Source organism: Clinocottus analis, unplaced genomic scaffold (assembly GCF_023055335.1).
Source record: "Clinocottus analis isolate CAN_PGR_092001 unplaced genomic scaffold, fCliAna1.0.p SCAF_7, whole genome shotgun sequence".
NCBI classification, from domain to species: domain Eukaryota; kingdom Metazoa; phylum Chordata; class Actinopteri; order Perciformes; family Cottidae; genus Clinocottus; species Clinocottus analis.
The window spans coordinates 5,520,458-5,547,242 of record NW_027176229.1 but is presented as its reverse complement, the minus strand read 5'-3'; the positions used below and the strand labels follow the sequence as shown (position 1 = coordinate 5,547,242).

Genomic DNA, 26,785 nt, shown 5'->3' with positions numbered 1-26,785 from the left:
CAATGGTGATCGTGTCCTCAGTGTTTTAATGCTCGTTAACAGTTGTGGAACAAAGAAATTGTCGCGACCCAGCTAGCTAGCTAGCTAGCTAGCCGGCTAGCCGGCTAGCTAGCGCCCAGAGGGGATGCTCTGAACTAGCGTACCTCCTTGATGACATTCTAGAACCTACGTGTCACGGTAGTAGATGGATTATCTACATGGATACATGGACCATGGCAATAAAAAATAGTGACGTTAGCATGACTAATCACAGCTCATGGTATCCATGTGCTGCTACGCTACCCCATGTAGCCAACATTGGCAGTTCCACATTAAAGCAGGCACATTTGATTATTTTACATAAATGAAGTATATCTCATCACAATTCAACAGTCAAGGTGACGGCACACCAGTGAAGCCAATGAGCGGACAGGTGGGTCTCCAAACTAAGCATATGAGCTTAGCTTAGAAAAGCTGCTGGCTGGGTAAAACTTATGATAACGTTTAATGCAAGCACCTGCAGAAAAGTAAACCATTGCCATTGCAATTAATCATTTAAGGAAATTAGAGTTTAAAGGCATCGCCGTCTTTCGTCTGCGTAGTCAAACCTTAAAAGCTAATAAGAAGATTTGATTGGATATTGCACTAAGTCAATAAAGCTGCTATCCTACGTGGTTCTTCTGATGCCTGAATTGGCACCGAAAGGAGACTCACCCTGGATTATGACACAGGGGTTTTTGCTTCCTATTGTGTGTGCTTGTTCTATATTCAAGCCCCCGGCAGGCGCTGTGCAGTCCCTGTTAACTCCCGTCACCCCGCAGCAAACGGAGAACCTTTTCCAATCTGCTGCGAGACGAGTGTGATTGTGTGTACGCCAGTGTGTGACGTCAACTGTGATTCCCCCGAGGACGGATGAACGATAAAAGATGCGACTCTTCCCATCCCATCCTCTCCCCTCAGACGACGGCGCGGAGGCGGAGGCAGCAGCGACGGAGAATCTGTGTGTCTGTTGGTTTGCCGGATGCCCCCAAAGACCCGGCGCCCTCGCCTGAGCCCCGGGGCCCCACGGGAGGGTTGGAGACAAGCCTCTTTTGTCACAAGGCTGACGAGCCAAGGGGGGGCCATTCCCCGACTGCCCAGAGGTGACAGAGCCGTGGAGAAGCACCCTGACCTCGGCGCCACTCACTCTGTCAGAGGGCCGTTGCGGTAGGGCCTTACATTAAAGGGTGCAAATACACACCACTCGCCCACAAACACTGCGCACACACCCAAGCAAACAGAGTATGTGATCTGACACAAGATGGAGGGTGCTTACGTAACAGTTGAATCGTTTCAAAGGTGTAATTGGATGTCTGTTTGCGTCGGGTGGAAGAGAGCGTTCATCAAAGTCTGACAAAACAACACAAAGTTATATCTGGATGGGAAAAAAAAAATTAAAACTTTATAATTGAGAAAAATGTTTTTATTTATTTTACATGTAAAACATACATATCTGGTACAATGTTTCTATGAAAATGTATATCTAGTAACACAAGGTACTGTTACTTTACCCAAAGTTTTCAGTTTAAATACTGCTTACCTTCCATTTAAATGCAGTATATATATATATATATATATATATATATATATATATATATATATATATATATATATATATATATATGTTTCTTCACTTTATGATTCCCTAAAAAATAAATTGCTTTCAGAGGGACAGAGCAAATTAATTAAAATGACACATTAAGTCAAAACGGATGCAAATTTATGTTTTGGGAAAAGTGGTTGTCTTTACGAAAGAAAAAAGAAAAGAAAAAAGGGATAGATGATGATGGGACACACGCTCTCATTTAAGAATTAAAGTTCCTTCATCCACTTTGGTCTCTAAAGGACAACAAACAAGTGACAGAGCACTGCGCCCGCGCTGCCTCGTGTGATGGCGCCCTGATGAAGAGTTCACCCGCTTGACGCAGTTAGCAATATGTAACATGACTTCTCTGTGTGTGACGTAAACACTAGTCTGAAGGCATTGTGCACAACATTCACCATAACAAGTTGCATAAAGGCACAAATGGACACACATTCATCGTGGCCTGTTTTTTGTAATTGTAACATTCCCTTGATGCTCCACAACTAAAGCAGCATGCAGTTAAGTAAAGACAGAGTATATATTTTAGGCATTATGAATCAATAACAACAGGCTAACGGGGCAACATAGCTGCCATATCATCAATGCACTCCCTTCTTCAACTTAATCCCTTGGTGGTTTATTTTTTACTTTAGTTTCAAAACACTTAGACAGACAGTCAAATAATGTAGGTCACCCCATTTGGACATCACATAATAACTATTCTAAACTCCACAAATACTGTCTCATTAGAGCAACAGTGGAACTGGAGCAGTCAAAGACCATTTTCATTTCTTTGAGTTGTGTGTCTTTGTTCTTTGACATGAATAAAACCCACTCGAGTTCGCTTCGAAATATTCACGGAGACCGTCCTGTGTTTCACACACTCTTACTGGAAACACACTCACTTTTTTTCCTTTTATTGAGTCCCAGATTTTAGTGCAGGAGCTTTATGAATGCATCCTTCTTTGTGCGCAGGCATGAGGCCTCTGGAGCTGGTGCAGATGAAGGCAGTGGTAATTGTTTTGTGTCTCATAGTGGTTTCCCAGGAAGCGGAGCGCTGCGGTCTCGTAGCGTGGCCGATCGCGTGAACCGACCGGGAATGTGGAATCGTCGAGGCTCTCGGCAGTTGTGCATCGCCACCTTTTTTTCCTTTTTAAAGTTCCTCAAAGAAGGCCACCCTGGACTTGGTGCTCTGTAGTGTTAGCTGTGCAGGAGACAGGAAAGACAGAGCAGCTACGGGTTTATATCAGAGGAAGTAAACCAGTACAGAATATGCTGCAGTACAGCACATCAGTAACCAAAGGTGAAAAGATTTCATTCGTTTTCGTGAATTCCATACAACGCAATATGTTGGAACATTGTGAAAAATAGTGGACCAAATGTTTTTGACTGACTACGGTTAGCATCTATAATAAAAGACATGTAATCCAGAGTGATTTAAAACTCGCATCTCTTGACCAATCAAAAGACTAAGGTTATTCTGTTTTCAATGAACGCCGGCAGTTTGTGAAGGTACGAAGCTTTATTGATACAATTTATGCTGAAAGAAACATCATCCCCGCTCAGAGATTACTACAAAAAAACGAAGAGACAATCGAAACAGACGGGGAGATAACGATGGGTGGGAGATCAATGCCGGAAAAAAAAGTACTGTTAATCGTTTTCCTCTGCAGGTTTAAATAGAGCTGGCGATGGACTCATTCAGGCCGCTGGCTGTGTTTTAACCCCTTCTGGAAAGCTGCGCATCAGCTCGTCTAATACAGGACAAGTGAGCACTACTTAAAAATGCACTGGGGAAACTTTTTTACCCCCTTCAACATCAGTAGGACGGAGGAGAATTAAGGTGGCTGCCAAAGTAAATATTAGGCAGGGGGATGATGGAGGACAGTTTGGGAAATCCAGATTATTCCAAGGGGATGTGTAGATGGAGGGACTTAAGTGAATCCAAACAGATAATGTGTGGGCAAGAGATGGATTTACTGCTGAATATTTACAGATCATCTTCTATTGTCCTCGCTGACAGGCAGCCTCAACTATATGTGTCTGTGTGTGTGTGTGTTTGTGTGTGTAACTCTGCAGCATTGTACTCTGCACCTGCCCACAGTCTCCGTGCTGGAAAGAGCAACAACTCCAGCATCCCTATTATGAACGGCAAAAACAGCAAGCTAGACGTCCTTGTGAATGTTGTTGCGGGAGCAGCACAATGGGCTCCTTTTGACCTCTTTTTGTGCACCACTCAACACAGTCTGGATGGACTGCCCTGTGCGTATAAAAATATTTGTTTCCTCTCTGTTAAACTTCAGACAGAATCACTGCAGCTCCTGTGATTCAGGTGTTGAGAAGACGCTCTGCTGGCAGGCTAACAGGCTAACAGAGCAGAACTTTTTGGCCCGGGAAGAGCGAAGGCGCTGGGCCGTGTTAGGGGTCTTCAATTAATCATCCAGAAGGGGTGAGAGGTCTGGATGGAGAAGGCTTTACCCGAGGGCGGAGGCAGCCGCTCCTGATGCTTGTGGCTCGGAGATCGGTGCTTTGTTGCGTGTTCCCTCTGCTCTTCGCTTCCTCTTCATTCTGTCCCTCTCTGGTTTCCAACTTCATGCTTCAATCGAAGCGCTCCTCCGTGACTCAGCCTCCCTCGTACTCCTTCATCCTTTGAACAATTTTGGTCCGACCTCAGCCTCCTCGAAACGTCCTGCCACTCGCTCCCATCGGCCTTCGCTCACAAGCAGGATGAATGTCGCCTGTGGTTCAATTAAAACCAACACTCCTAACAGAGCTCCGTCTCTCCCTGCTTGCCAAAATCCATCCAGATGACTAATCACCAAAAAATCAATTAGTGCTGACTTAACAAGTGTGTTTCACAGTCAGACACAAGAAGAGAGGAAGGAGGAGGGGGGGGGGGGGGTCTTTTTGATTTTGTATTTTGGTCATGCTGAGGGGCATGGCTACAATTTTCATTTGATACTTTTATTAAAATCCCAGAGATACTGGAGTGGGAAGATAAAGGGGAATGAGTCTAATCTGCCAGTTCAGAGGACAGAGGAAATATAATCTTTTAAAAAAAAAAACAACAATTCCATTGCCTGACCAATGGATTCAGGAACATCCCTCAAGCTGAAGGAGACCATCACTTCTTTGTGTTATTTCACATCGCCAAGCAAGTGATGAAATAGTGCAGCGGTTCCTGCCAATGGAGTCGACATCAGGTGCACCGATTTCCCGCTCTTTTGATCTGTGAGATCTTTTGTAACACGTATTCATGAGCGGTAATCACTGTGCGTTTTTAGAGGTCATATTACAAGATGAATGATCGCTCACTCCCTCTCTCTTCCCCCTCCCCCGCCGGCCAGCCGCCTCCATCAAAGAGGAAACTTTAGGCTGAAAAATGAATTCGGGGGGCCGAGTGAGGAGTATTGCTATTAAAAGATGTTCTGTGAATCAATGCGACTCCTATAAAAAACACGAAGGGTCGCGTGGGTGTTCGACGAGATAGGATTATCATATTTGTGATAGGCGCTTATCCTTGGAAGATTACGTATTAGATCAGTATGAAGACCGCATTCACTCTTCATGTGTCTCTGAATAAGCTAAAAAAAGCAACTTGTGAATGTATGCGTTAGGGACAGGCAGGGCTGCGTGTTCATCCCTTCAAACATGGCGTCGCATCAGCCAGCTTGGAATCAATGTGGACTAATTATCTGCACAAACGGAGCCAATTTCACTTGATGGCCAACGTGTCGTTGCTGTGGCTAGCGGATGAGCTTCTCTGAAAATACAGACCATATTTTCAAGAGATGCTCACAGCCACTTTATCGTCTTAGGAAACTAAGAAGTAGTGCGCAAAGCAGTTGTTGAGATGGTTCAAACGGTCCACAATCCTGACTGGTGCGGTCGCCTAAAACTGGAGATCGAAGAATACATTTTCGAGGGTTGTGTGTCAACGGCAAAGCAATTATTTAAGAAAGTCCTTCATCCAGAATGCCATCAAAGTTCTTAACAAAACAAAATGACAAAGATTTGAGCCACAGAGATGATCAGTTGTAATGTAACCTTGTTTGTGTGACTGTCTGTCTAAATGTGTTTCATGTTGGTGAGCCGGAGACTCAAGATTTATTCTATTACTCTATTGTCTCAGATGATTCAATAGATATTTACATGAGATGAGATTTTTTTTGTATAAAAACTTGATATTTGCAAAGATGGATTTGATACGATTAAGCCACCATGAGGAATTCATACATTTACTTTCAAAAAATGAAAGCGTGACTAAAATAAATTCATTATCTTCCAAGCGTTTAGCTGAAATACTGAATCAGAAATGCCAAGACATGCTGGGCAGCGACGACGGGGAGGAAGAACACTAATGGCAAGTAAACACAGACGTAACCAAAGTACTTATACGCTCGGCTTCGCAAATGTTTTATGAGGAAAGAAAAGCATTCAACGCGTTCGTTAGAGCTCAAGTGTACACGCACACTGTGCTCGGGTGAGTCACAATGACCGTAAACGCAACTTTTGTTTGTTCACAAGAAAACACACACACACACATGCTAGAAGTAAGGGAGTTACTTGTAAAGATCTTTTTCAACAGCCACATAACTTTTCCTTTACCCAAAATTCCGGCAGTAACGTCGGCTCTATTGTTGAGTGATGATGTAAAAGTCGGGTTACAAGCCGCTCCTACCTTCGGTAGGCGCTCCCGCTGCAGCAAGTAGCGCTGCTGCTAGCTCCCCATGCTGCTGCTAGCTCCCCGTGCTGCTGCTAGCTCCCCGTGCTGCTGCTAGCTCCCCGTGCTGCTGCTAGCTCCCCGTGCTGCTGCTGCTGCTGCCGGGGCTGATCCCGTTACCTTCGGTGGTTGTCGGATAGCTCGCAGACTGCTAGCGGAAGCGCTAGCTGGCTACAGCGGGGACACCGACTGAAGGTACTAGCGGCTTGTAACTCGACTTGTCAAAGTAAAAAATCACTTCAACGGTGCTCAACATGGAATTCAGAGCACAACTTTAGCTTCCACGCGGCTCTCAACATGGAGACAGCTGAGCCGGTGACTCGCCGCTAACGGTGCAGAAAACGGCAACAGCGGGGACGAGCTGTGGCTGCGACGCCGTCTGTCATTACCGAGCGAGTGAGGCGGAACGGAGAGACTCACAAAGCGTGGAGAAGCTTGGATTTCAACACAAGGAGAGGAAGAGCGACTTCATTCTCTGCCTAGGTCGCCATTACTCTGCGATTATTGTTATTTCATTACAAATACTTCTATTGCTGCAATAATAAGGCTCTTAATCTAGTACATAGAATCCTAGCGGGGTAGACGTAATCCCATTTCTGTTTTGTTGCCTATTGACGTATTCTGTGCATGTATACTCTGCATACTTGTGTACACAGTCACAAATGTTTGACCGTGTACACAAGTATGAATAGATGAGGTATGAATGGGGGACACTCAAACATGCACGGTGGACGTTTGGAGGAACCCAGGAGGAGTATTTTGCGTTACAATGTGTGTAGGGTGTCCAGGACGCAAGCGGCCGAGCTGATAGCTACCTTTTTAAAGTTGCTGTGCTTGCTGGTCCCCTGCTCGGCGTTCTGGTTGTGAATGATGTCCAGAGGAGTTTCCCGCTCTTTCATCTTCAGACTTTCAATCTCTGTCTTCAGCTCATTCAGCTGCTCCTGCAGGTGCTTGCTCTTCTCCATGTACTCCACCCTAGACGTGATCAAACGGCAGATTGGGAGACAGTTCACGAGACTGTATGTCCCTATTCAGACTTTAATAGCTGGATTTTCCATAGCCATTATGTGGCATCATTGCTGTACTCCTCTTAGGTATAAAGACACAAGGCTATAACCATAATTGATCATCCTGAAGCTAAAAATAAAGTTTAACTTAACTAACTGAACTTATCCAGCAATACAAATGAAACCGGCCTTTTCATTAAAAAGACAAAGACAAGAAAGTAGCATGAAATAAAACCAGAGAACCTAAAAGAGCTGCGCGCAAGTCATTGTAATAGTCGATAGCGAAAGAGCGATCGGATCTTACAACATAATGGAAGGGAAAAATCATGACTTTTGGAGAAAAGTAATCCCACTGGTCAATATTTTTGTATTTAAATTGTGCATCTCTACACTCCATTATAGTCTTTCTTTCTCTTATGAGCAGTAACCCACTGATCCAGAAGCTGCAACCTCTCTGCTCACTTGCCTTTATTTAAAAAAAACTAATTTCCTAATGACCGTAGATGACAACAAAGACCCAGATAATGTATTCAACTCCGCAGCCATTTTCATACTTCTGAGTCGAGGTTCATTTATTTTTTTCCTGTCTGCACTCACTGACCAAAGCTTAAAAGTGACGGTGAGGGTCAATTGCCTGAACTCCTGAATCAAAATATGCATATTTAATAAGTGGCTGTGCTCCTCCAAGTACATTCTTGAATCAAGTCAGATCTTTCTCAAACACATTCTTCATGCATTTAAAATTACTCTAAAATAGATAATCATTAGAGATATGATCCCGTCTGCTTAATAACAAATTGAATTTTGCCGAGGCGCAAGATATCAGGCGGCGTCAGCAGAGTGAGGCCGGCCACTCACTTCTCCTTCTCGATCTCCATGGAGAGGCGTTTCATGTCGGTATCTTTAAAGTCAAAGCTGAGGTTCTCCCTGCTGAAGCTCAGGTCGGGAGGCATGCTGTCAGATTGCAGTCCAGGAGCCTGGGAGGGGAGATGGAAAGAGATTAAAGGAAAGAAGGCGATGGAGACGAATTGAGCAAAACTGAAAACTGAAAATGGGGCAGAATAAAGAAGAGGTGGGAGTGAGAATGCGAGAAAAGGGCAGGGAGAAGAGACAGGATGGGTAAAATAACGGCACAAAGGATGAGATAGATGGCCGTTTGATGGCCACAGATCATGAACACACAAACATCTACTGTATATATGCTTTCAGATCCTGACCAAATGACGGAAATGCATTGGCCACATGTCACGTCAGGGGTCGGCTGGATAAGAAGTGAACATAATGCACAATATAAATGTAAATGAATTGCTTGGCCCGTGGATCTAAACTACAGTGTGGATATATTCGACCTGAATACGGTCTGGACGAGCAGAGAAGGCAATTTGACCATGTCCGGCGGAAATGGAACTGAAAGTTACGCCCGCAAGTGTGTGTGCGTGTGTGTGTAGATGCGTTTTCCTGCATGAGCTGATAAACTGTATCAGGGCCTTGCAGTGGCAGCATGTCTTTTGTATGTATGTGCCGTGTGTGTGTGTGTGTGTGTGTGTGTGTTAAGGCTCCTCATTCATAAGCGTATAAACTATTATTTCTCTATCGACGGCCAGCATCTCAGTAGGCATCAAGAAATTTGTCTGTGTCCATACGTGTGTGTGTGTTTGTGTCCGAGTGTGTGTGTGTGTGTGTGTGTGTATGTGTGTGCGCTCACGTGTGTGCAGCTGAATGTGCAGTGAGTGGGCTTTTAGCATGTTGGAAGCTATCGCGTAGGATGCCTTTTGTGCTGCCTGTTCTTACGCAAGTAATTCCTGTTCAGTGTGTGTGTGTGTGTATGCGTGTGCGCGTGTGCGTTGTATGAGCAGTCGAGCTAAAAGTATACCGCCACTTCCATACCAGTAGCAGTTTGCAGTTGATACTGATGTGGGGTGCTACTGCATGTACATTCGTTCAGGTATTGCATAATATGGGCATTATGTCTGGCTCTGTTTTACGCAAGTCTGTAACTTTTAAATGTTATTTTTATTAGATTGTTTAAAACAGATATATACATATAGATATATTAAAACATGTATCCAGAAAGTATTCAATCACGTAAATTACTTTACATTTCACTCGTGTCTGTTTAAGTGTAACGTTGCAACTGTTTGTTGATCAAGAGAAAATAAATTGGCTGATATTTATCGAGCAAAAAATAGGTTTTCAAATGGGAGAATTTTCATGCTTTTGCTGGTCTTACATAACAGAGAATTGAATATTTGGGGGTTTTGGACTGTCAGTTGTAGAAGACAAGACACTTGAATACATCACTTTGTGCTGCGCAATACTGTGATGTAGTTTTTTTCTCATGTTTTATAGATTAAATGACGAATTGATGATGAAAGGAAGTGTTAGTTGCGGCCCTATACTGCTCCCAAATATTGAAACGCTGTGTGTTGTTAAGTGATGTTAATGTCGTGTGTGCAGGCTTTTGGTCCGTTACCGCATAGACGGTCCTGCTGGTGATCTCCAGCAGCTTGTGCTTTGCCCGGCGCTCCGACTCCTTGGCCTCCTGCAGGTCTTGTTTCAGCTGCTCGGCCTCCTTGGCCCTGAGGGGCGAGCAGACAGACGGACGGACAGACGCAGTCAATACTTTAATTCATCTGCCGATCCTTCAAAAAGGAGTCCAAATTATCTAAATTGAATCCACAATTATCTTACACAAACTGCTACGTCGCTACTCCACGAAGCAGGAATGTCGCTTTGTTATTACCCAGGTGATCAATGTGTCGCCCGAGCAGACAATCACTGCGGACTTAAATTATGTCCCCGTTGGGTCTGCACACAGAGGTGAGAACGCTACACGCAGGTGATTACATTTCTTTTGATTGTGCTCCTGAATCGTCGGCACTTCCTCGTTGGTGTGGGGGAGCGATGTGCCTGAAGGGTTTGAGTGGACGGCGTCATTTACATGTTGAGTGCCACAGGTTTAAATTTCTCTGGTTCAGAAAGTGCTCATCCAGAAATTGCAGTTGCCGGCAAGTGGTTAATGCTCCCCATCCGCAATGATTGCCTAATAATTTGTGAAGTGGGAGCTGTGAAGTGATATTCTTAGTATCTGTGTATACTGTTTTATTATAGAAACCACTCACGTTCTTCGCTACAATGCATTTTTGTTTTCTCTCAGACTTTGCATTCAGTTCATCTTCTTATCCATCTAACCTTTCAATAACAGTAAAACAAATAAAAGGGCAACAGCAGATATGATAACTACTCGATTTGATCTGAACAACAGAAAATGACAAAATTGCATTTTAGGACACAAATAGAACGCAGCTCAAAAAGTCAATTCCAGCACTGCAGAGCTTCAATGCGCAGCAAAAGAGTTTGATAGGGACTCCCACCAGCAATCGATACAATTAACTAGCGCAAATTAACTGCTGCACCTCGGAGGAGCCGAGCTGCCGAACAAAAGCTTTCTCCCTTTCCTTCAGAGTGCAGCAACGTGGCTGTAACCGCATGATTACCTGCTGCAGCGCGAGAACAAAGCCTCGAAAATTAAATGATATTAAACAAGTTAGAAGTTCTTTGATCGAGCTATTAGCATGCGGCTGCGTTACCTAGCTCTATGCCCGCAGCATATCGACTGACTTCTGTTCTGCTGAGCAAACTCGAATGCGGCGGCGTGCACCTTGACATTAAACGGCATAACAACTCAGAAACATTTGGGAAACTTATGAGGTGAGGAGGTTATTTAGGGACAATGTTTCCAGCTTCCTCAGTTTGAGGTATTTGCATTGGAAAGTAAGATGTGTGGATAAGTTATTTATGGATTTTTTTTTTCCTTAACTGTGCAGGTCGTGCACGTGCGCGTGTGTGGGATGGATATAAAGAGAATTTGTGTATGAGGGACGGAGCCACACTGCAGCTGAAAGCTGCTCTGAATCCTATTCACTGCAGCGTGGATGTCTGTGCACTCCAATGCATGCGCTTCTTCCTCCTCTCCCCACCTCCTTTCCGATTCCTCGGCCATCTTGAGGGCCAGCATCTCTGCCTCCAGCATCTTCTGCTCCATGAGCCGCCGCTCCTCCTGGCCACGGATGGCGGTCACTTTGATGCGCTGCATCTCTGTCTCGGCCTCGGCAGCTTTCTGGGCCAGCAGCTTTGCCTCCTCCTCCGCGATCTGGGCCTTCTCAGCGAGCAGGTCCGCCGTCTGCTCCGAACGCAGCTGGAGAGGAGCGGGAAGAGGAAGGTCGAACACGAGAACGGCGAGGGGAGGAAACAAAGTTGTTATGGGAGAGGAGAGGGGGAAATGAGGCAAAGTGAGACAATGAAGGGGAAGAATGAGCAAATGACATTTAAAACAGGACACACGAAGAAAGTGAAGTGAGGATGGTGTGAGAGGAGCGTAATTTGATCAAATATATATGTAATATGTGTGCAAAAGGCAACAGGATGCTGGGTTTTAGAGTCAGCTAACCAGTTGAATCTTACCAGTGCGTCGTTGGCCATGTGAGCCTCGTCCTGCAGCTGAATCAGCCTCCTCTTCAGCTCGTCCCTGGCTCTCTCTGCCTCCTCCCGCAGCTGCTTCTCCCTCTGCAGATGCTGCCTCTCGACCTGAACAACAGATAGGTGCATTGTGCCCAACGAGAACAAACAAAAGATGGAATTTGGGTAAAAGTACAATTGCAACTGCTTGTCTTGTGAAATACAGTCTAGAAAAAAAAGTGCACTAATTCCTGAGTGGAAATGCTGGAAATTGGCAAAATATTACATAATTACACCCTCTTAATTTAGGCTGAATGGAACCAGACTGCAGAAGTAGCTCCAGTTGATCTCCTTGTCTCTAACTCACAATAGTTTGCATACAAGTAGTGGACGGAAGCATTAATTAGCTATTTCTTTACAGATCTTTTGGATTCAAATTTGCACTAACCCTACAGAGGTTTAACCCCGTCTCCTCCTCTTTGTCTCTCCGTGAAGACTGTACCTGTTTTCTGGCCCTCTCCTCTCTGGCCTGAAACTTCATCTGCTGGACTTCGAGCGAGTCCACCCGCCGGCGCCGAATGAACAGGTCGTGGTTCCCGATACACAACTGGAGGATCTGCACGGGAGAAAGCAGGAATTGACACTACTGTATTCGCAACACGTCAATACTTTTCGGCACCTTCACTGCAATAAACGTCCGCCGTCTCAGCCGAACTCACCAACTTGTTGACTCTTAGCCGCGAGGAGTTGAACTTGAAAACGTTGGTTTTCTTATCCAGAGGTTTGATGGTGAACTAAACATTGAAAGGACAACAACACCTTGTTTTGTTTTTAATCAAACCGCACCCACACCCATCTGCCAGGTAAAACTGAGCAATATATTTTAAATCAATATCATAACATTCACATAATAAACATGATAAAAAAAAACTTCATTTGTTAGTTTTTCCAACCAATAAAATATATAATATTTTGCCAAGTATTGCCTACATGTAGCTCTATATTTAAGTTTCAAGCGTCTTTTATGACAAAGCAAGTGCTGCCCCGCTAATCTCCACCACGAAGAACGACAGGTTGTCCCACCTCCTTGTCGCTGTAGGAGATGTTGCGGATCTCATTCCACGGGAAGGAGCACTTGGGCGTGAGCCTGTTGTCCGGCTCGTAGATGTGCAGACCCAGCGCGTCCACTCCCAGAAGAAGGTCGGTTCCCTTTTTATTCTGGACCACACGCAGCAGAGGAAACGGAGCTTAGTGAGCCGCCCCTCCGGCCAACATTCATCTGTCCTGCGTTCGACCGAGGCGTCATCGTGGCGGCTGAACAATGCCAGTCGCACACTGTGTGTGTGTGCAGTCTGGATGTGTTTACTTGAGGAAAATGCTACAGTGAATTACTTCAGCTTTTGGTTGACTCGTTGGCGGTATTTTAAAACGCCTCGGCCTTTTCCGGAATGCACTGATCAAAGCCGGAGCCGACCTTTGTGACAGGTTTTATTTTTTTTTGTTACGACTCACCTGGAATGAAACCCAGTGCCGAATAGCAGTTAATAACTAAAAACATTTCACGTACGGGGCCATTTCCAACGGCACAGGCAGGCTGCTATTCTTTGGCTTCATTTCGTTACACTATAATGGAAGTGACTTGCCTCCTGAAGCCCCCATGCTGGCTGACATTGTAAAGATATAGCAAAGCAGCATTGGCTCACCCTGATTAAAAAGTAATTGACGCCATACATGTCCAGGTCCTGAGCTATTTTTAAATACTCCATCTCGGCTTCATCCCTGATTCAGAGACAGACGGAGAGAGAGAGAGAGAAAGAGAGAGAGAGAGAGAGGGATTCAAGGGAATGGAGAAAGGAGGGAGAGGGGAGGAGATGCAGAAGGGGCGAGAAAAAGGAGATCAGACCTTGTTTCCTCTGCTTTTGAGTGCAGCATCTGTCACATCGTGTGATCTATAAAAACTCTGCCACACGGCTCTTGTGAGGGTGAAAACACAAGCACAGTACTGACACAAAGCACAGAGCTAATTCGCTAACAGGCTTCAGAGGTGATGCTCAATGGAAGAGAAGACTTCTTTGGATGCCTCCAAGACTCTCAGTGCCGCTCGGTCGGCAGATCAGATGGGATTTCAGGGTCAAGTCGGCGAAGAAATAAAAAATAAAAGCATCGGCATACTTTGTCGGTTGAGGAGAAATCGGGGCATGCGTCCGGATAGACTTTTAATAACTTGCTGTTTGATATGGGTGGTGGGAAATTGATGAGTTAAGCTTCATCAAAGTTTAAACAGGCAAGATCGCAGTATGCCAAGTAAACAAATCTAAACTAGATTGGAGCAGATTCTGACTTCGGAGGGTCTGAGCAAACGTGAACGGCTTAATTAATTATTGTGCTGAGTTTAAATTGCAATCCTCATCAAGTTTGAAAAGAATAAGAGCCAATCATAAATTCATATTTAATTTTATTAATACAAATACTGTCATGTACCAAAACCCAGTGCCAAATGTCTGGTCAGATTTGTCAATTTTGTTTGTATATATTGTGTGTGTATATATATATATATATATATATATATATATATATATATATATATATATATATATATATATATATATATATTAGTGCTAGGCAAAGTTGAAAAAATGTAACTGATTAACGGCATGATTTTTCTGCGATTAATTGCGATTACGTGACGTCGCCTTCAAACTAAAAGCAGTGTCGTTGTATTGGATTCATGGCGTGCGTCTTATTTTTTTTATTTTTTATTTTTGATGTGAACTACGCCGCCTAGGGGAGATTTAAAGTGCAGCACCTGTGTGCGGCAGTGATAAGACCCTCCCAATGCACAAAAAAAAATAAAATGCAGTGAACGCTGATCACGTAATTAACGCCGTTGAAGGATTGCCGCGTTAACGCGCCCAGCGCTAATATCTATCCATCTTGTAATGGTACTCGGCCCTCGTGAAGGCAGCTGACTGCATCCCTTACTATAAAGCATTAAACTGCTCTAACTCCCGCTCTCTCTGCTGGGGTTGGAAGGGTTATCGATCAGCACCGGTGAGTCAATTATCACTTCCCGAGGGCTGCGCTTCAGTTTGTTTGCAGAACTCGCTTTCCGGCTCGAAACTCCCCGACCCACAGAGGGAGGTGTGGGTGGGGGGGGGGGGGGTTCAAGACCCCCGCATCCCTCCCACTTACGCCCCGTCAATTTTCTACTCTGTTCAGCTTTGTGGTGGAGCAAAGAGCAACAAAAGGACCCATTTTAGATTCATGAAAGCAATTACAGCAACACAACTTTATAGCCCTTTCACCGTGATATATTTGCTCCTCACTTAATGACTCTCTTTTGAAAAAGAGCGCGAATTGTGTTTCTCGTGTGAAGACACATGTCATTAAACTTCACTGACGCGTTATAGGCCATGTCGTTAGATGTTGGTGCATCTTCTTGGCAGAAAATATACGTTAGAAAAGTTAATCCCGTGGATTAATCACTGCTCCTTTGAAAAACGTCCCTGCGGGGTCGACTCTTTTTTTTTTCTTCTCTTCCTTCGTTTTGCATCTCGTTGCCAAAATGGACTTTGCGTTAAACAGTTTTAAGCACATCTTATGTGAACTTGAAATGTGCTGATGAGTGTGAAACTTCACAGTGGTGCGGTTCAGAGCAACGTTTTTACCTCGTCCGCCCCCTGTGCTCTGCGTAACACGCCGTGATCCTCTCCTCCCACATTTCTGCAGTCATCTGGTACAAGTTGATCACCTGAAGTTTCGGAGAGGCAAACATTCAATACGCGCGAATGCATGCGGAGAAATCGGCGTGAATGCCGGATCATAATGCAGCTACGGGCTTTTTTAAAGGACCACCCAGCTGTTACTCGCCCTCTTTGGAAGCAGCTCCTCTTCAGCCAAGAAGCCCGGCTTGTGAACACTGGGCTCGTAGTCTCCGTACTGCAAAATAGAGCAAAAATTGCCAAAAGGATCAGAATCACTCCAACCTAATGGCCGCTATCCAGCTACCGCTCCAATAACAGTCCAATAACAGGCCCGCCGATGTCTCTCCTGGGAGCGGTTTATAAGATGGAGAACTACAGCGCCTGGAAGAAAAGGGTCTCTCGGCCCGCCACCGTGTCATTAATGTGCCGCGCTCACGCGGTGGTCGGTCGACGGTGTAAATGATGCCATTAGAGATGTCTCGGAGACAACTGAGACCGATCACTTATCGGTCTGCCACGCAAACGGGATACAAACAACGTCACGCACGTTTGGGAGAGATGTGGATGGATTCGGGCACGGCTTCCTTTGGGCTACGGTAAAACCGGTGGATGGATAGGAATTATACACAGAGGTACATATTTTGACACGACGACATCAGAAAGGAATGAAAGGAAAAGTTTTCAGAAAACAATATTAAGCTCGGAAAAGAGTTTTAGTTGCTTCAGGCAAAAACTTTCTTGCGCTGGTCGATTTGAGGTCATAATGGTTCATAATGTCTTCCTTCAAACTAATGTAAAGAAAAGCTTCACGATACACATCACCGTGTTTACTTTACTCAATGTCGTCTTTAGACCGAATTCACCAAAGATTTGGATGAGATAACGCCTCATTAATATGCATATTTATTGATATAACATTTCAGAAAACTTAAAACAAAAACCTGTTGTCTTAATGTAAGAAATCAACTGGGGAAGTTTCATAGTGATATCAATTTGTTGAAAATATTTCCTATTCACTTATTTCCTAGTCATTGAGAGGAAATATTTTTAACAAAATATAATTTTTCTCAAAACTCTGAGGAAGAAATCTCCACTTCAGCAGCACTTTCATACACCACACTTTACATTATGGCCTTCAGTATTTGCTGATTTATGAAGTGATAAAAAAGAGACACTAAATAAAAACCTTTGACCCGAATATGTTAACAAAATGAAACTAAAACTAAACATGTCAAACCCGGCTTTAATCAATGTTCAGATTTCGGTTGGGGAAATGTTTGCAGGTAGCCTATATTTATTAAAATAATGTAAATTCAAACATAAAATTTCAGAAAACCTGTTATACAATCAAACCTTGTTTTACTTAAGTTTTGTACTGACATCCAACATGTTTCACCTGCAGTGTCTCTCCTTAAACTCCTTAACTCAAGAGTAAAAGCAGCAAAGTGAAAGTAAAATATGCATAAAAAGGAGTTAGGAGGACTTTGTCTTTGACTTTGAGGGTCTGACATCAAAAAGTGGAACATCCTTCTTGTAAATGTCTCCCTCAATGACTACTGCTCTTATGGTTTGTACCCTGGTGGAAAGCAGGTTGTCTAGAAAGACTATTTATTCTAAACGTGACACCGAGAGAAAAGACGTTTCGGATGGCGATTTAAAAACAAAAAGAGAAGAAAAAACAACCTTCTGCTGCGGCTCAACACGTCATTGTAATTGCACTGAAAAAGCCATTCTGTCTCCTTCAGGCGGCCGGCTCCCCGACGGAGGAGAATATACACAATAAAGAAATTATTGAAAAGAAGGAGAAGAAGAAAAAAACGGGACTAAAAAGCGGAGCCGCTGATTTTGATGTTACATGACACCGCAGTGAGAGAAGGAAAAGCACAGTCACACACATTAAAGTGCTTAAACAATGACGAGAGGTCACAAATGCAATTTGGAGCACATTGATTGTATTCATAAAAAAAAGAATTAATGGTGAGCTTCTGTTCATTTTGCACACAGTAAATTAAACCGTTTGACTACTCGTGTTGCTCTGATCAAACGAGTGCTACTTGTATTATGTTTGGTGTAATTGGATTTTATTTTTCTGAAAACTTTTACAGACCGGGATTCAATAATAAGCTCGACCCGCTCGACAGGAGATCCTAAAACAGCTGAGCAGCGCTAACGGAGTGGAGGTGCTGAGCGTTTTATTACATCCTGCAGCTCCTCACCGGTTAGTTAACCGCTACATCACTGATGAGACAAGGACTCATCGAGGCATCGGCTCGGGCCTTTTGACCGTGACCGTGCGTGAGGACACATTTCTCATGTGCAGCCATGACATACACTGTCAAGCTGTGTGTTAACTGCAATGGATGAATTGCAATCGTCTTGGTGATTCCCGACTTTTCATTCAGTGCCGTCATCAAGTTAATATTCCCAGTCCCCAAACATTTTGGCTCAGGCCGAAATACCTTCAAATGAACACACGCTGGCACATTCAGTATGTATTCACAGTGTAACCACAGGCTGTTTCACATGTACACTTTTCAAAAGGATTTCCCTTACTGGTTACACTTCATGCCTGTAAACTGTGACTGAACTGACGCGCTGAACAAAGCGGCTATATCACTGTATTTCCGTCTCCGAGCTCGCCGGCGCCGTGGCGGGGCCTCCGCCGTGTGTCTGTTAAGTCCGATGAGTGACGACGGGTTTACATAATCTCGAGGCAAAGCTGACAAATTCCACGAGTATTAAATGGCATATTGTGTGGGCCAGATTGAAACCGAAAGGTGCATCTCTGTTCAGCGTTTGCACAGCTCGGAAATGCATCTCAATTACATCGTATCGGTGATGTGGAGCTGACAAAGAGAGAGAAAAACACACACAGACTGTGACAGCTACAAAGCCAAAGCTGCCGCGTTGCATGAGTAGGGATAACTCTTGTTGGAGCCGCCTTTTGAATCCCGGTGATTCCCACCAGCTCTTTCCACAGAGAGAGCCGGCTTCTTGAAATTCCCCGTCGACGCCCTCCCTGACGCTCCGCGACCCGCTCTGAATAACAAGCAGCCTCGCGGAGCGCTCGCGCACCATTTCCCGCGGAAAAGTTCAATCTGATGACTTTGAACATTTGATACATTCAAGAAATGAGTGTCAACGTTCAAAAAGTTGCATTCAAAACACAATCGTCTCACACTGGCCTCTTTCTGTTTATTTTCAGACATTTCTAGTCGAAACGTGAATGCAGATAAACAATGGACAATAAGTGTTACCCGCCCTTATAAAAACATGTAAAAGCATTTCAGAAATCTAATGTGGCGAAACATTTTTACTGCTGTCAGTGGTTAGCGGTCCAGTCTTTCAATCACGCCCCAGCTCCGCTAGCCCATGACGATGTGTCCTTGAGCAAGACACTTAACCCCTAATTGCTCCCCGTTGCCGTGTCTAACTTGTATAGAGCCAAAATGTAAGTCGCCTTGGATAAAAGCATCAGCTAAATGTAATATAATAGAAAAACGATCATTCTGTTGGGTTATGATCACCTGCAGATGAACCTTCAATGTTTCATATACGAGGTAATTCATGTTCGTGTCTAATATAACGGTGCATACAGAGCATGTAACAGTGTCCATAATCATGTGAGACCTGACACCGTACATGATAACTAAGGTACAGAGGTATTTTTAATGAGTGATGATAACAATAAGGCTTTCTCTGGGAGATGCGTCCGCAGGTGAAATAATTGTCAGTTGGAGCTATTGTGCACACACAAATTCCTGCAGGAATAACTTGCATTGTCCCCTCTATTCATGCGCTCCCTGCAAGGTAATGTCATTCGGCTTTCATGACTTCCCTGTGCGTTCGTTATAAATGAAGCCAAATGGAAACTGATTACACACGCAGAATCGTAACCTGACTGGAGTTCACATTATTTAAAAAAAGAAAAATCGTCTTTTAAACATTAATGCTGTCTTGGAATATGCCTTTACTCACTTATTGCTATCTTCAGGCTGAGTATAATCATGATTAAAGATGAGCAAAGGTACCAAAGTAGAGCCCACTGTGTGATATACTCAACTTAACGGGCGACACAGCGGTGCTGCTGCAGCAAAAGAAGTTATGAGAAAAAAAAAAAGAAACTCATGACGAGAGAAAGCGAAAGTCTGCCAAAAACCTTTTTGGCAGCTGCACTGCTTAAGTACCTGTCTCCCCTTTACAATGCCAGTTTACTCGCATTGGCTCTAATCAAAGTGGACTGCTGATTAGATGAAAACAGATTGTGGCCCCATATTTTGTCCTGTTACCCAGTCGAGGGCGCTGACAGCAAAGAGCATGAGGTTCAAGCTCATTTGCTGATTTTTCTCCATCTACACGGTCGCTCTTTAACCCCCGGTCTGTTAAATTGGCACGGGGGGCGGGGGGGAAGGGGACGGGGGGGGCAGGCAAATCTCCCGAGGGCTCTTTGCCAAACCTTTGAGGTAGAGCTCCGGTCTCACTGGACCCTGTCCGCCCGTCATTCTCCTTATCTTTTTCTTGGGGATTTCCGAGAGATGGGATCCTCCAACCAAAACGGCTGAGATCGCTGGAGGTTTATTAACGGGGCTCTTTCCTGCGGAGGCATTTCTGTAGTGACTTCAGGTAACCCGAGGTTTGATCCTCAACCAATAAATCAAAAGGAGGTTTTTGACGCGGCGGGATAACGCGGCTTCTATCAAATAACAATTATAAACGCTCAAGTCAACTATCTGAGTTCTCACCGTGCTTGTGCCCAGCCAGCCGACAACGGGAGCCACTTACGGCCACTTCTATTGGAATATTTTGGGTTATTCACTCGCTGCCCAGAGCTCAAGTGAGGAGAGGAACGTATCGGATAGTGACGGACAAACTCACAATGATATGGACTGCTTGAGGGGGGGAAAGCTGATCTGTAGTCTCCCGTCGACACTTGGCCGTGGCGGGTGTTGCCTCTTGATATCCTCTGGGCTCTTCGCTCTAAAACTGGGCTCGGCACGGGGGGATGTTTTGGCCCTTCTTCGGTGTGTTTAGCTTTTCTCCGCAGGATGGAGATGAGTGACGACCATGACGGGTCATTGGGATGCTGATTCCCAGGAACTTAAAACGGTTTATTTGCTCCACCTCGGCTCCGTTTAAGGTGTGTGTGCCTTCTTGATTCTAACGTCTGAAGTGCTCCTCTCGGGCAGCCAGCCCAAAAGGAGGGAGCCACAAGTTTCCATCAGATTACCACATTGACCCGCCTTGAAGGTGCCGACCCGCATCCCTGCTTCCATTAACCTGACCGCTGTGGGTCACGGCCCGAAGAGGAAATGTAATGTAGACGTAATCCCGAGGTCAGAAATGTCAAATCTCACTTTCATTGAATGGGATTGTGCCGACTTTATTTATTCACGATGTTCTAACAAGTAGGTGCTGCTTTAGCGGAGGTGTTTATTCTGCATTTCTGTACAGATACTTAATAGTGTACTTTAAGAGCGTCTGGGCTCCTGTTTTTTTGTTTTTACACTGAAGGCATTTCACGCAAGGCCCTGCAGCGCTCCAAGAATGCACAAAAATCAATAGTAAACTCACAGCTGAAGGAATTTTGAGGTGAATCGTGTACTTTTCTGGTCCTTATCAGCACTCAGACAGCAGAGCTCTGGATCAATTTCGGGTGATTTATGTCTCTTTTTGGGAATACGATACGAGGAGATTACAATAGTCAAGCCTGCTGGTGATAAAGCATGCAGCCTCTGTGCACTGTCCTCACACAGAACGAGCTGCGCTGTGGCAGCATGCTGTTATTTCAGATGAGCAAACAACTGAAAGTATTGTCCACCAAAATGATTCATGTGAAGCAATTCGCTGGGTCAACGCTGCTTTTCTTTAAAAACCAAAGCATTCTGTAGCGCAGTAACAGAACGGCGGCGTGCTGGAGTGACTTATTCAAAGGAGAGAAGAGAAGAAGTTGTCATGCAGATTACAGAATACGAAGACGGACGGAGGGACGGACCTTGCTTGAAAACAACTAACTCTGTTCCAAACAAAAAGAGCACGTACCTTGGCATGGACGGCGTAGGAGGCCAGCAGCACCGAGGCCTCAGGCGGACAGTGAATGTCCTCCTCGAGGATCTTCTTCTTCACCTGAGGATACATTTTCAGAATGTAAATGTGCCATTCGGTTGTTTGTTAAATCAGCGGAGGAGCTTTTCACTGTTAAACGGCGTAACACCTCCTCATGACATATTGGTGGGAGAAAAAACTGTCGTTTAAACCAGGACGTCTTCCCTTTGAGTGCCACGTCTTCTTTTGTATTGATTTCCACCAGAGGAGCTCAAAATGATTCCTGTGAGATGAGGGACCGACGGGTGATCACGCCGGAGTCAACCTCAATGGGAAGAAAAATAAAACACTTGACACCTGCGAGAGGAGAGTGTCAGTGTCGGGTGGAACGCAACCTTCTGACGGCTGCGCTTCTCACCGCCACAACTTCAATTCCCCGGATTCTACTTTAACAAATCCAGGACGCCGACACAGCACGTCGCCAGAACTGCTACAGTACACTGGCACATTTTAGAGAAGTCTGGGAACTGTGCAAACTATGCCAAATAAATATTGCAACAGTTAGGTTTTATAGCCACACAGGGACTTATTAGACACCGAAGCAGGAACTCTGCACCTCGGCCAACAGTATTTCATGTGATCATTAAGCCGCTCCACGAAGATCCGCTCGCTAGTCAGCCGAGTATAATGACACGCGCCCTACGAAGCATAGTGACGGAGCGCCGCCCATTTTCATCATTCATGTTTTGTTTCTTTACATCTGCGCCTCCAGCGACATAACCGATTCTATGTGTGAATAAACACCTCGCGAGAGTGGCAGCTTCATGGCGTAGTTCTCCGTCGTAGAGCTTCTTGTTCTTTTGGTGTTTACAAGTGTTGACTTCACCGTCGTGCATCCGTCGTAATAACATGCATTCTAAAAAAAATGGCTGGCAATCCTCTTTAACAAGCTTTCGCCGGATTAAAGTCCCCCCTCTCGCCCCCGAGCTTCGTCACCTGTCAAAGGAATTGAATCCCAAACCTTCCCAACTGCACGAGAGAGCCCCGGCGCCGGAGCGTGAGGTGCGAACGCCGCTTCAGGCAAATTTAGTGCCTTATGCGTTCGTCATTTGCAAAGCCAGTCATGCCGTCTAATCATTGTTTTGAACTAACCCCGAGGTCTGGAGCCAGAAGGTGACAGCCGCCGGCGCAGAGAGGATCAGTTTCACAAATGATGGAGGCGGCAGCGGCGGTGTTGCGGAGATTGCAGGCCGGGGGCACGAAGACGCGCATGTGTCCGTCTGTGTGAGTGGCCACAGGTGTGTGTGTGTGTGTGTATGCGTGTGTGTTCGTATCCGGGTCGCTGATCATTTCTGATAAGCGCTAATCCAGCTGTCATGCCTGTGACACTATCTGACTGCCTGCTCCCGACATTATGGGAATTAATGAGAGCAAAGTAATGGGGAGACGGGCGAGGCCGGGCCCGACGCATTTGCATTCTTCTCCCCGTGCAGCTGGCTGCCGCTTTAACTGTGGTGTAATTTGTGGGCTCCAGCGGTTGTTTCTTTTTCTAGCAAGGTTTTCCTCCACTAAAATAAATAAATCGCTTCGACTATCTCGAAACGGATTAGGGACACGGAGAGACTTTTTATACGCCTTAAGTAGATAAGTGCCTCTATCCAAATGTTGAGGAGCACAAGCATGCTGGCGTCTCAAGCCATATAACTAAACCAGCACAACGGGCGATGAATGCCATGGGGGATGAGCGTCCCACGGAGAATATGTCATTAACCAGACCAATAACTGAGCCCTAAAAGCTTAATTGGTAATTGATAAACGTGGCTGGTAGCGTTGGACGAGGGGAGCACAATAACAAATCTAATTTCTTGGGAGAAGGGAACTGTGCGGCGGGGCTCCACAGGAAGTCCCCGGGGAGGCTTAAGTGGAGAGAAAGCGGTATCTGCGGTAATATGTTGTGCAATGATTCCACATGGCTGCACACAATCGGACAATTGGAAAAAAAACACAAGTGTGTTACAGGGTGCGCTCTGCTCAGCAACTTGTCAGAAACTTTGTGGACGCGTGCCCCCTGCTGGCACCGGATCTGAGGATGCGGCGAAACCTCCAAATGCCTGGTGTGCAACCGGGAAAGGGATCGCCCTAAATTGACAGAGCATTTTGAAAGCTTTCAAGTGTTAAAGATCTAACATACCTATATTTAATTTTATATATATATATTTATTTTTTTTAAGGCAAAATTTAAAGGCATCTATTTCCTCAGAAAGATGACACCCCACTTATAAGATTTATTTTTCTCTTCTTCTTCTTTTAAAGTCATGAGCACAGCGTCCCTCTGGAAAGATTACGATCAAAGAAAGAGAGGCTTTGAAAAAAGAAGTGTCTGGGGACACTGGTTAGACGCGAGGCAGGAATCCACAGCCTCTTCTTTAAGAGGCATGTTGGATTTCAGGTTTACCTGGAAGCCTTGCTGCAATTTCAACTTTGAGAAAAGAAGAGAACGTGTCAGTCAGAAACTTCTCACAAGGCTTTCATGGCGTGACCGGACCACAGCACGGTAAGTAGTGAACAGTAAACCCAGAGCTAAAAGAACAGTGCCTTCTAAAAGCAACGCTTGCAAACTGAATCATTTTCAATCTGATTTACCTAAAAAAAATGTAAAAAAGCCCAAATACAAAACAGCAGGTTCACGTTCATACCTGTTGGAAGAAGAGATGCTGTGTGATGTCTTGCACGAGCTCCTCCTCAGCATTTTCAGGGTAAAACTTGGCGAGGAAGTGAAGGGTGATTGGTTCCTCTTTGGGCACCTCCTGATCCAGAACCTGCGACGGGGAAGCAAAGGAATCAACATTTGCGCGGTGGAGCCGTGCGTTTCCTTTTCCCCTTTTTCTTTATCTGCGCCGTCCACATGGCTTTGTGGCCCGGCAGTTTGAGACCATTACAACGCCAGGATAATCGCTCACCTTTTTTTCCATTTTCAGCCAAGCCACTGTGTCCTTGATGTCGTACCGCAGCCCGAAGAACCACGTCTCCCTCAGTCCCAGAGTCCGGCACACCAAGTTGAAAAGGTCTTTTCCTTTCCACTTCACCTGAAACATGACATGTTTAGTCTTACACATTTTTATTAGGAGAGAAAAAAAACAAAAATATAAATTACCAGTTTAATTGGTTTACCCTGCAGCAGACCAAAAGAATTTAGATAAATAAACACTATGCAAATTCAGCCTCTAATGTGTATGAATACGCAAGAGAACAGAAGCACTTCATTTATTATAAGGGAAGATATTGACAGCCATTCATACAATACTTCATCTACAAAATGTATTTCCATCGTGACTCAAAGTGGTTCAAAGCGGGCTGCCATACATTTTCCCCTCATAAGAGGTATGAAGCGCACATATCCAATTTAGATAGCTTTGATCTCAAGCCTCGGGGCTGACTCTGGGTGCAAGCTTCTGTCAAGTGCATTCAAGGTTAGCGTGATAAAACCGAGTTTTTAAAAAAAACTGCTAGAAATTAGGAAATCGGCTCCACCGGGGGCCAATTAAAAATTCTCACGGCTGAATAAACATGTTGTCTATATGACCAATACCCGTTAAATGCTATTTACAAAAATAAAAAACCATGAGTGATGCAATTACCATCCGAGCACAGAAAATAGAAACCGGCAACTGACATTATGCTGCTCTGTGTAATTACCATCTGCAAACTTTGGTGGGGGTTCCTCCCCTTTAAATACAGACAGGGTGCCTGCAAGTCCTTTTTGATGCCTTTTATAGTTCTGGTATATTATCAACCAAATCATATGCTCAACTCCCTCAAAAAAACACACTGCAAGGAAGCCAAAAATACATACTGAGGGCAGCAGTGTGTCTGTTAACTTCACAAGGCTGCTGACTTGCAGCATTGCAGCAAGTCAGAAACTGCATTGAGCTAAAAAAATTTTTTTTAAAAAAAGTGCATGATTCCTCTGCTGCATAAGACAAGAGATAGATTATAACAGACGTGGTCTACTAGAATAGACCCCACTGGGCTTTAGGTCCAGTCGGTTGCTGCCATCTACCGTCGGAAAGTGGAACCTTCACATTTTTCCTTGATGAGCCATCATCACTGTCGCCCAGATAAAGTCTGGAAACTACTAAATTCAGTTGTCGTTGAATGTTAATGGCTCAATGCAGATTTGTAGTTGCATTGCAACGCATGGCAATTGGCAACCCAGCCAGTGGGATAACTTAGAAAGTACGAATGAATATGCTGGTGGTGATACTGGCGCTGCCGGTGGTGACGGGCAGGTAAACCTGCTGGAAAAGTTGAATGAAATCATACTCAGTTTTCTCAAACACACACACTCACCTCGCAGCTGAACTCCATGTCTGACTCCGCCGTGCAAATCCTGACGCTGAAGCTCCTCGGTTGTTTTCTCCTCAGAGAGTTAAACCCCAGTTTCGCCGCTAAGGCACTCGCCATGGCAAACGGCAGACAAGACTACTTCTTCAAAGTCGTGAATTGTCTGCCAAAAAGCTGCCGCGGCATTGTGCACGTCCAAACTCTGTCGTAAACAGCAGATGGGTCGTGTGGCCATACGTCTGCCTCGCTCCCTGGACGATAAGCAGCGCTGTGGATGTGACTGTCCGGCTTTACGGCAGCTCGTTCAGCTTGAATGAATATAATGATGCTTCGAGATAAGTTAAATTAAAGTTTGCACGCGTCCTTCACCAACATATTCTTCGTGTGGAAATGTCACATACACGCCTCATGTTTTATGGTAGTTGTTGTTGTTGTTGTTGTTACAGTATCACGTTACCTACTAAACAAAACGTATGCATGTGAAATGAGTTGATAAACACAACGCACCGTCCCGAAGTCGCTGCTAACGCGAGCTAACAGGTTAAATAGAAACTACAGGAGCCGAGTAACATAACGTTGACGTTACATATGCCACTTTAAACTTATCTTGCGCGAAAGAAAAGTTACCCGCATCTGTTAACGGTCTCAGCTACGCGTCCGTGCCAATTATCAATCCAAAATAACGCCTGCAGATAGTTCATAATAGGTTTCCGCACGTAAACTCCGCTGAGCGCAGCGCAGGCTACCTGCTGCTCAGCGTCTGTTGTCCGGAAAGCAATGCTGCGTTCAAGAGCGGCCCGGAATATTGTAACATCGTCGTAGCGCACAATAACGACTTTGCACAGGAACATTTCTTCTGGTCAGAGCGCGTGGCATTTTTTTGTCTGACATTATAATACACCAT

At 44.9% G+C, this 26,785-nt stretch overlaps 1 protein-coding gene across 1 annotated transcript; it reads right to left on the bottom strand.

Annotated features, from left to right (window-relative positions):
* Positions 1–1,651: 1,651 nt before the first annotated feature.
* On the bottom strand, positions 1,652–26,638 carry nf2a (NF2, moesin-ezrin-radixin like (MERLIN) tumor suppressor a). The gene is made up of 16 exons (XM_068566266.1): positions 25,888–26,638; positions 24,498–24,623; positions 24,234–24,356; positions 21,535–21,618; positions 15,662–15,730; positions 15,460–15,542; positions 13,495–13,570; positions 12,875–13,009; positions 12,511–12,585; positions 12,294–12,407; positions 11,798–11,920; positions 11,314–11,531; positions 9,807–9,912; positions 8,192–8,310; positions 7,142–7,301; positions 1,652–2,807 (listed from the first exon to the last, which is right to left on the bottom strand). The coding sequence occupies exons 1-16, from the start codon at positions 25,999–26,001 to the stop codon at positions 2,757–2,759; spliced, it is 1,776 nt and encodes a 591-aa protein (XP_068422367.1). The 5' UTR covers positions 26,002–26,638; the 3' UTR covers positions 1,652–2,756.
* Between the last annotated feature and the right edge of the window lie 147 nt (positions 26,639–26,785).

Bases quoted from the DNA above. Each gene is read 5' to 3' on its own strand.
- nf2a (XM_068566266.1), bottom strand. From the start codon at position 26,001: ATGGCGAGTGCCTTAGCGGCGAAACTGGGGTTTAACTCTCTGAGGAGA. The intron at 15,731-21,534 runs GTACGTGCTCTT...TCTATTTTGCAG, and splicing joins CCTACGCCGTCCATGCCAAG to TACGGAGACTACGAGCCCAG. The intron at 11,921-12,293 runs GTACAGTCTTCA...TCTGTTGTTCAG, and splicing joins AGGAGAGGGCCAGAAAACAG to GTCGAGAGGCAGCATCTGCA.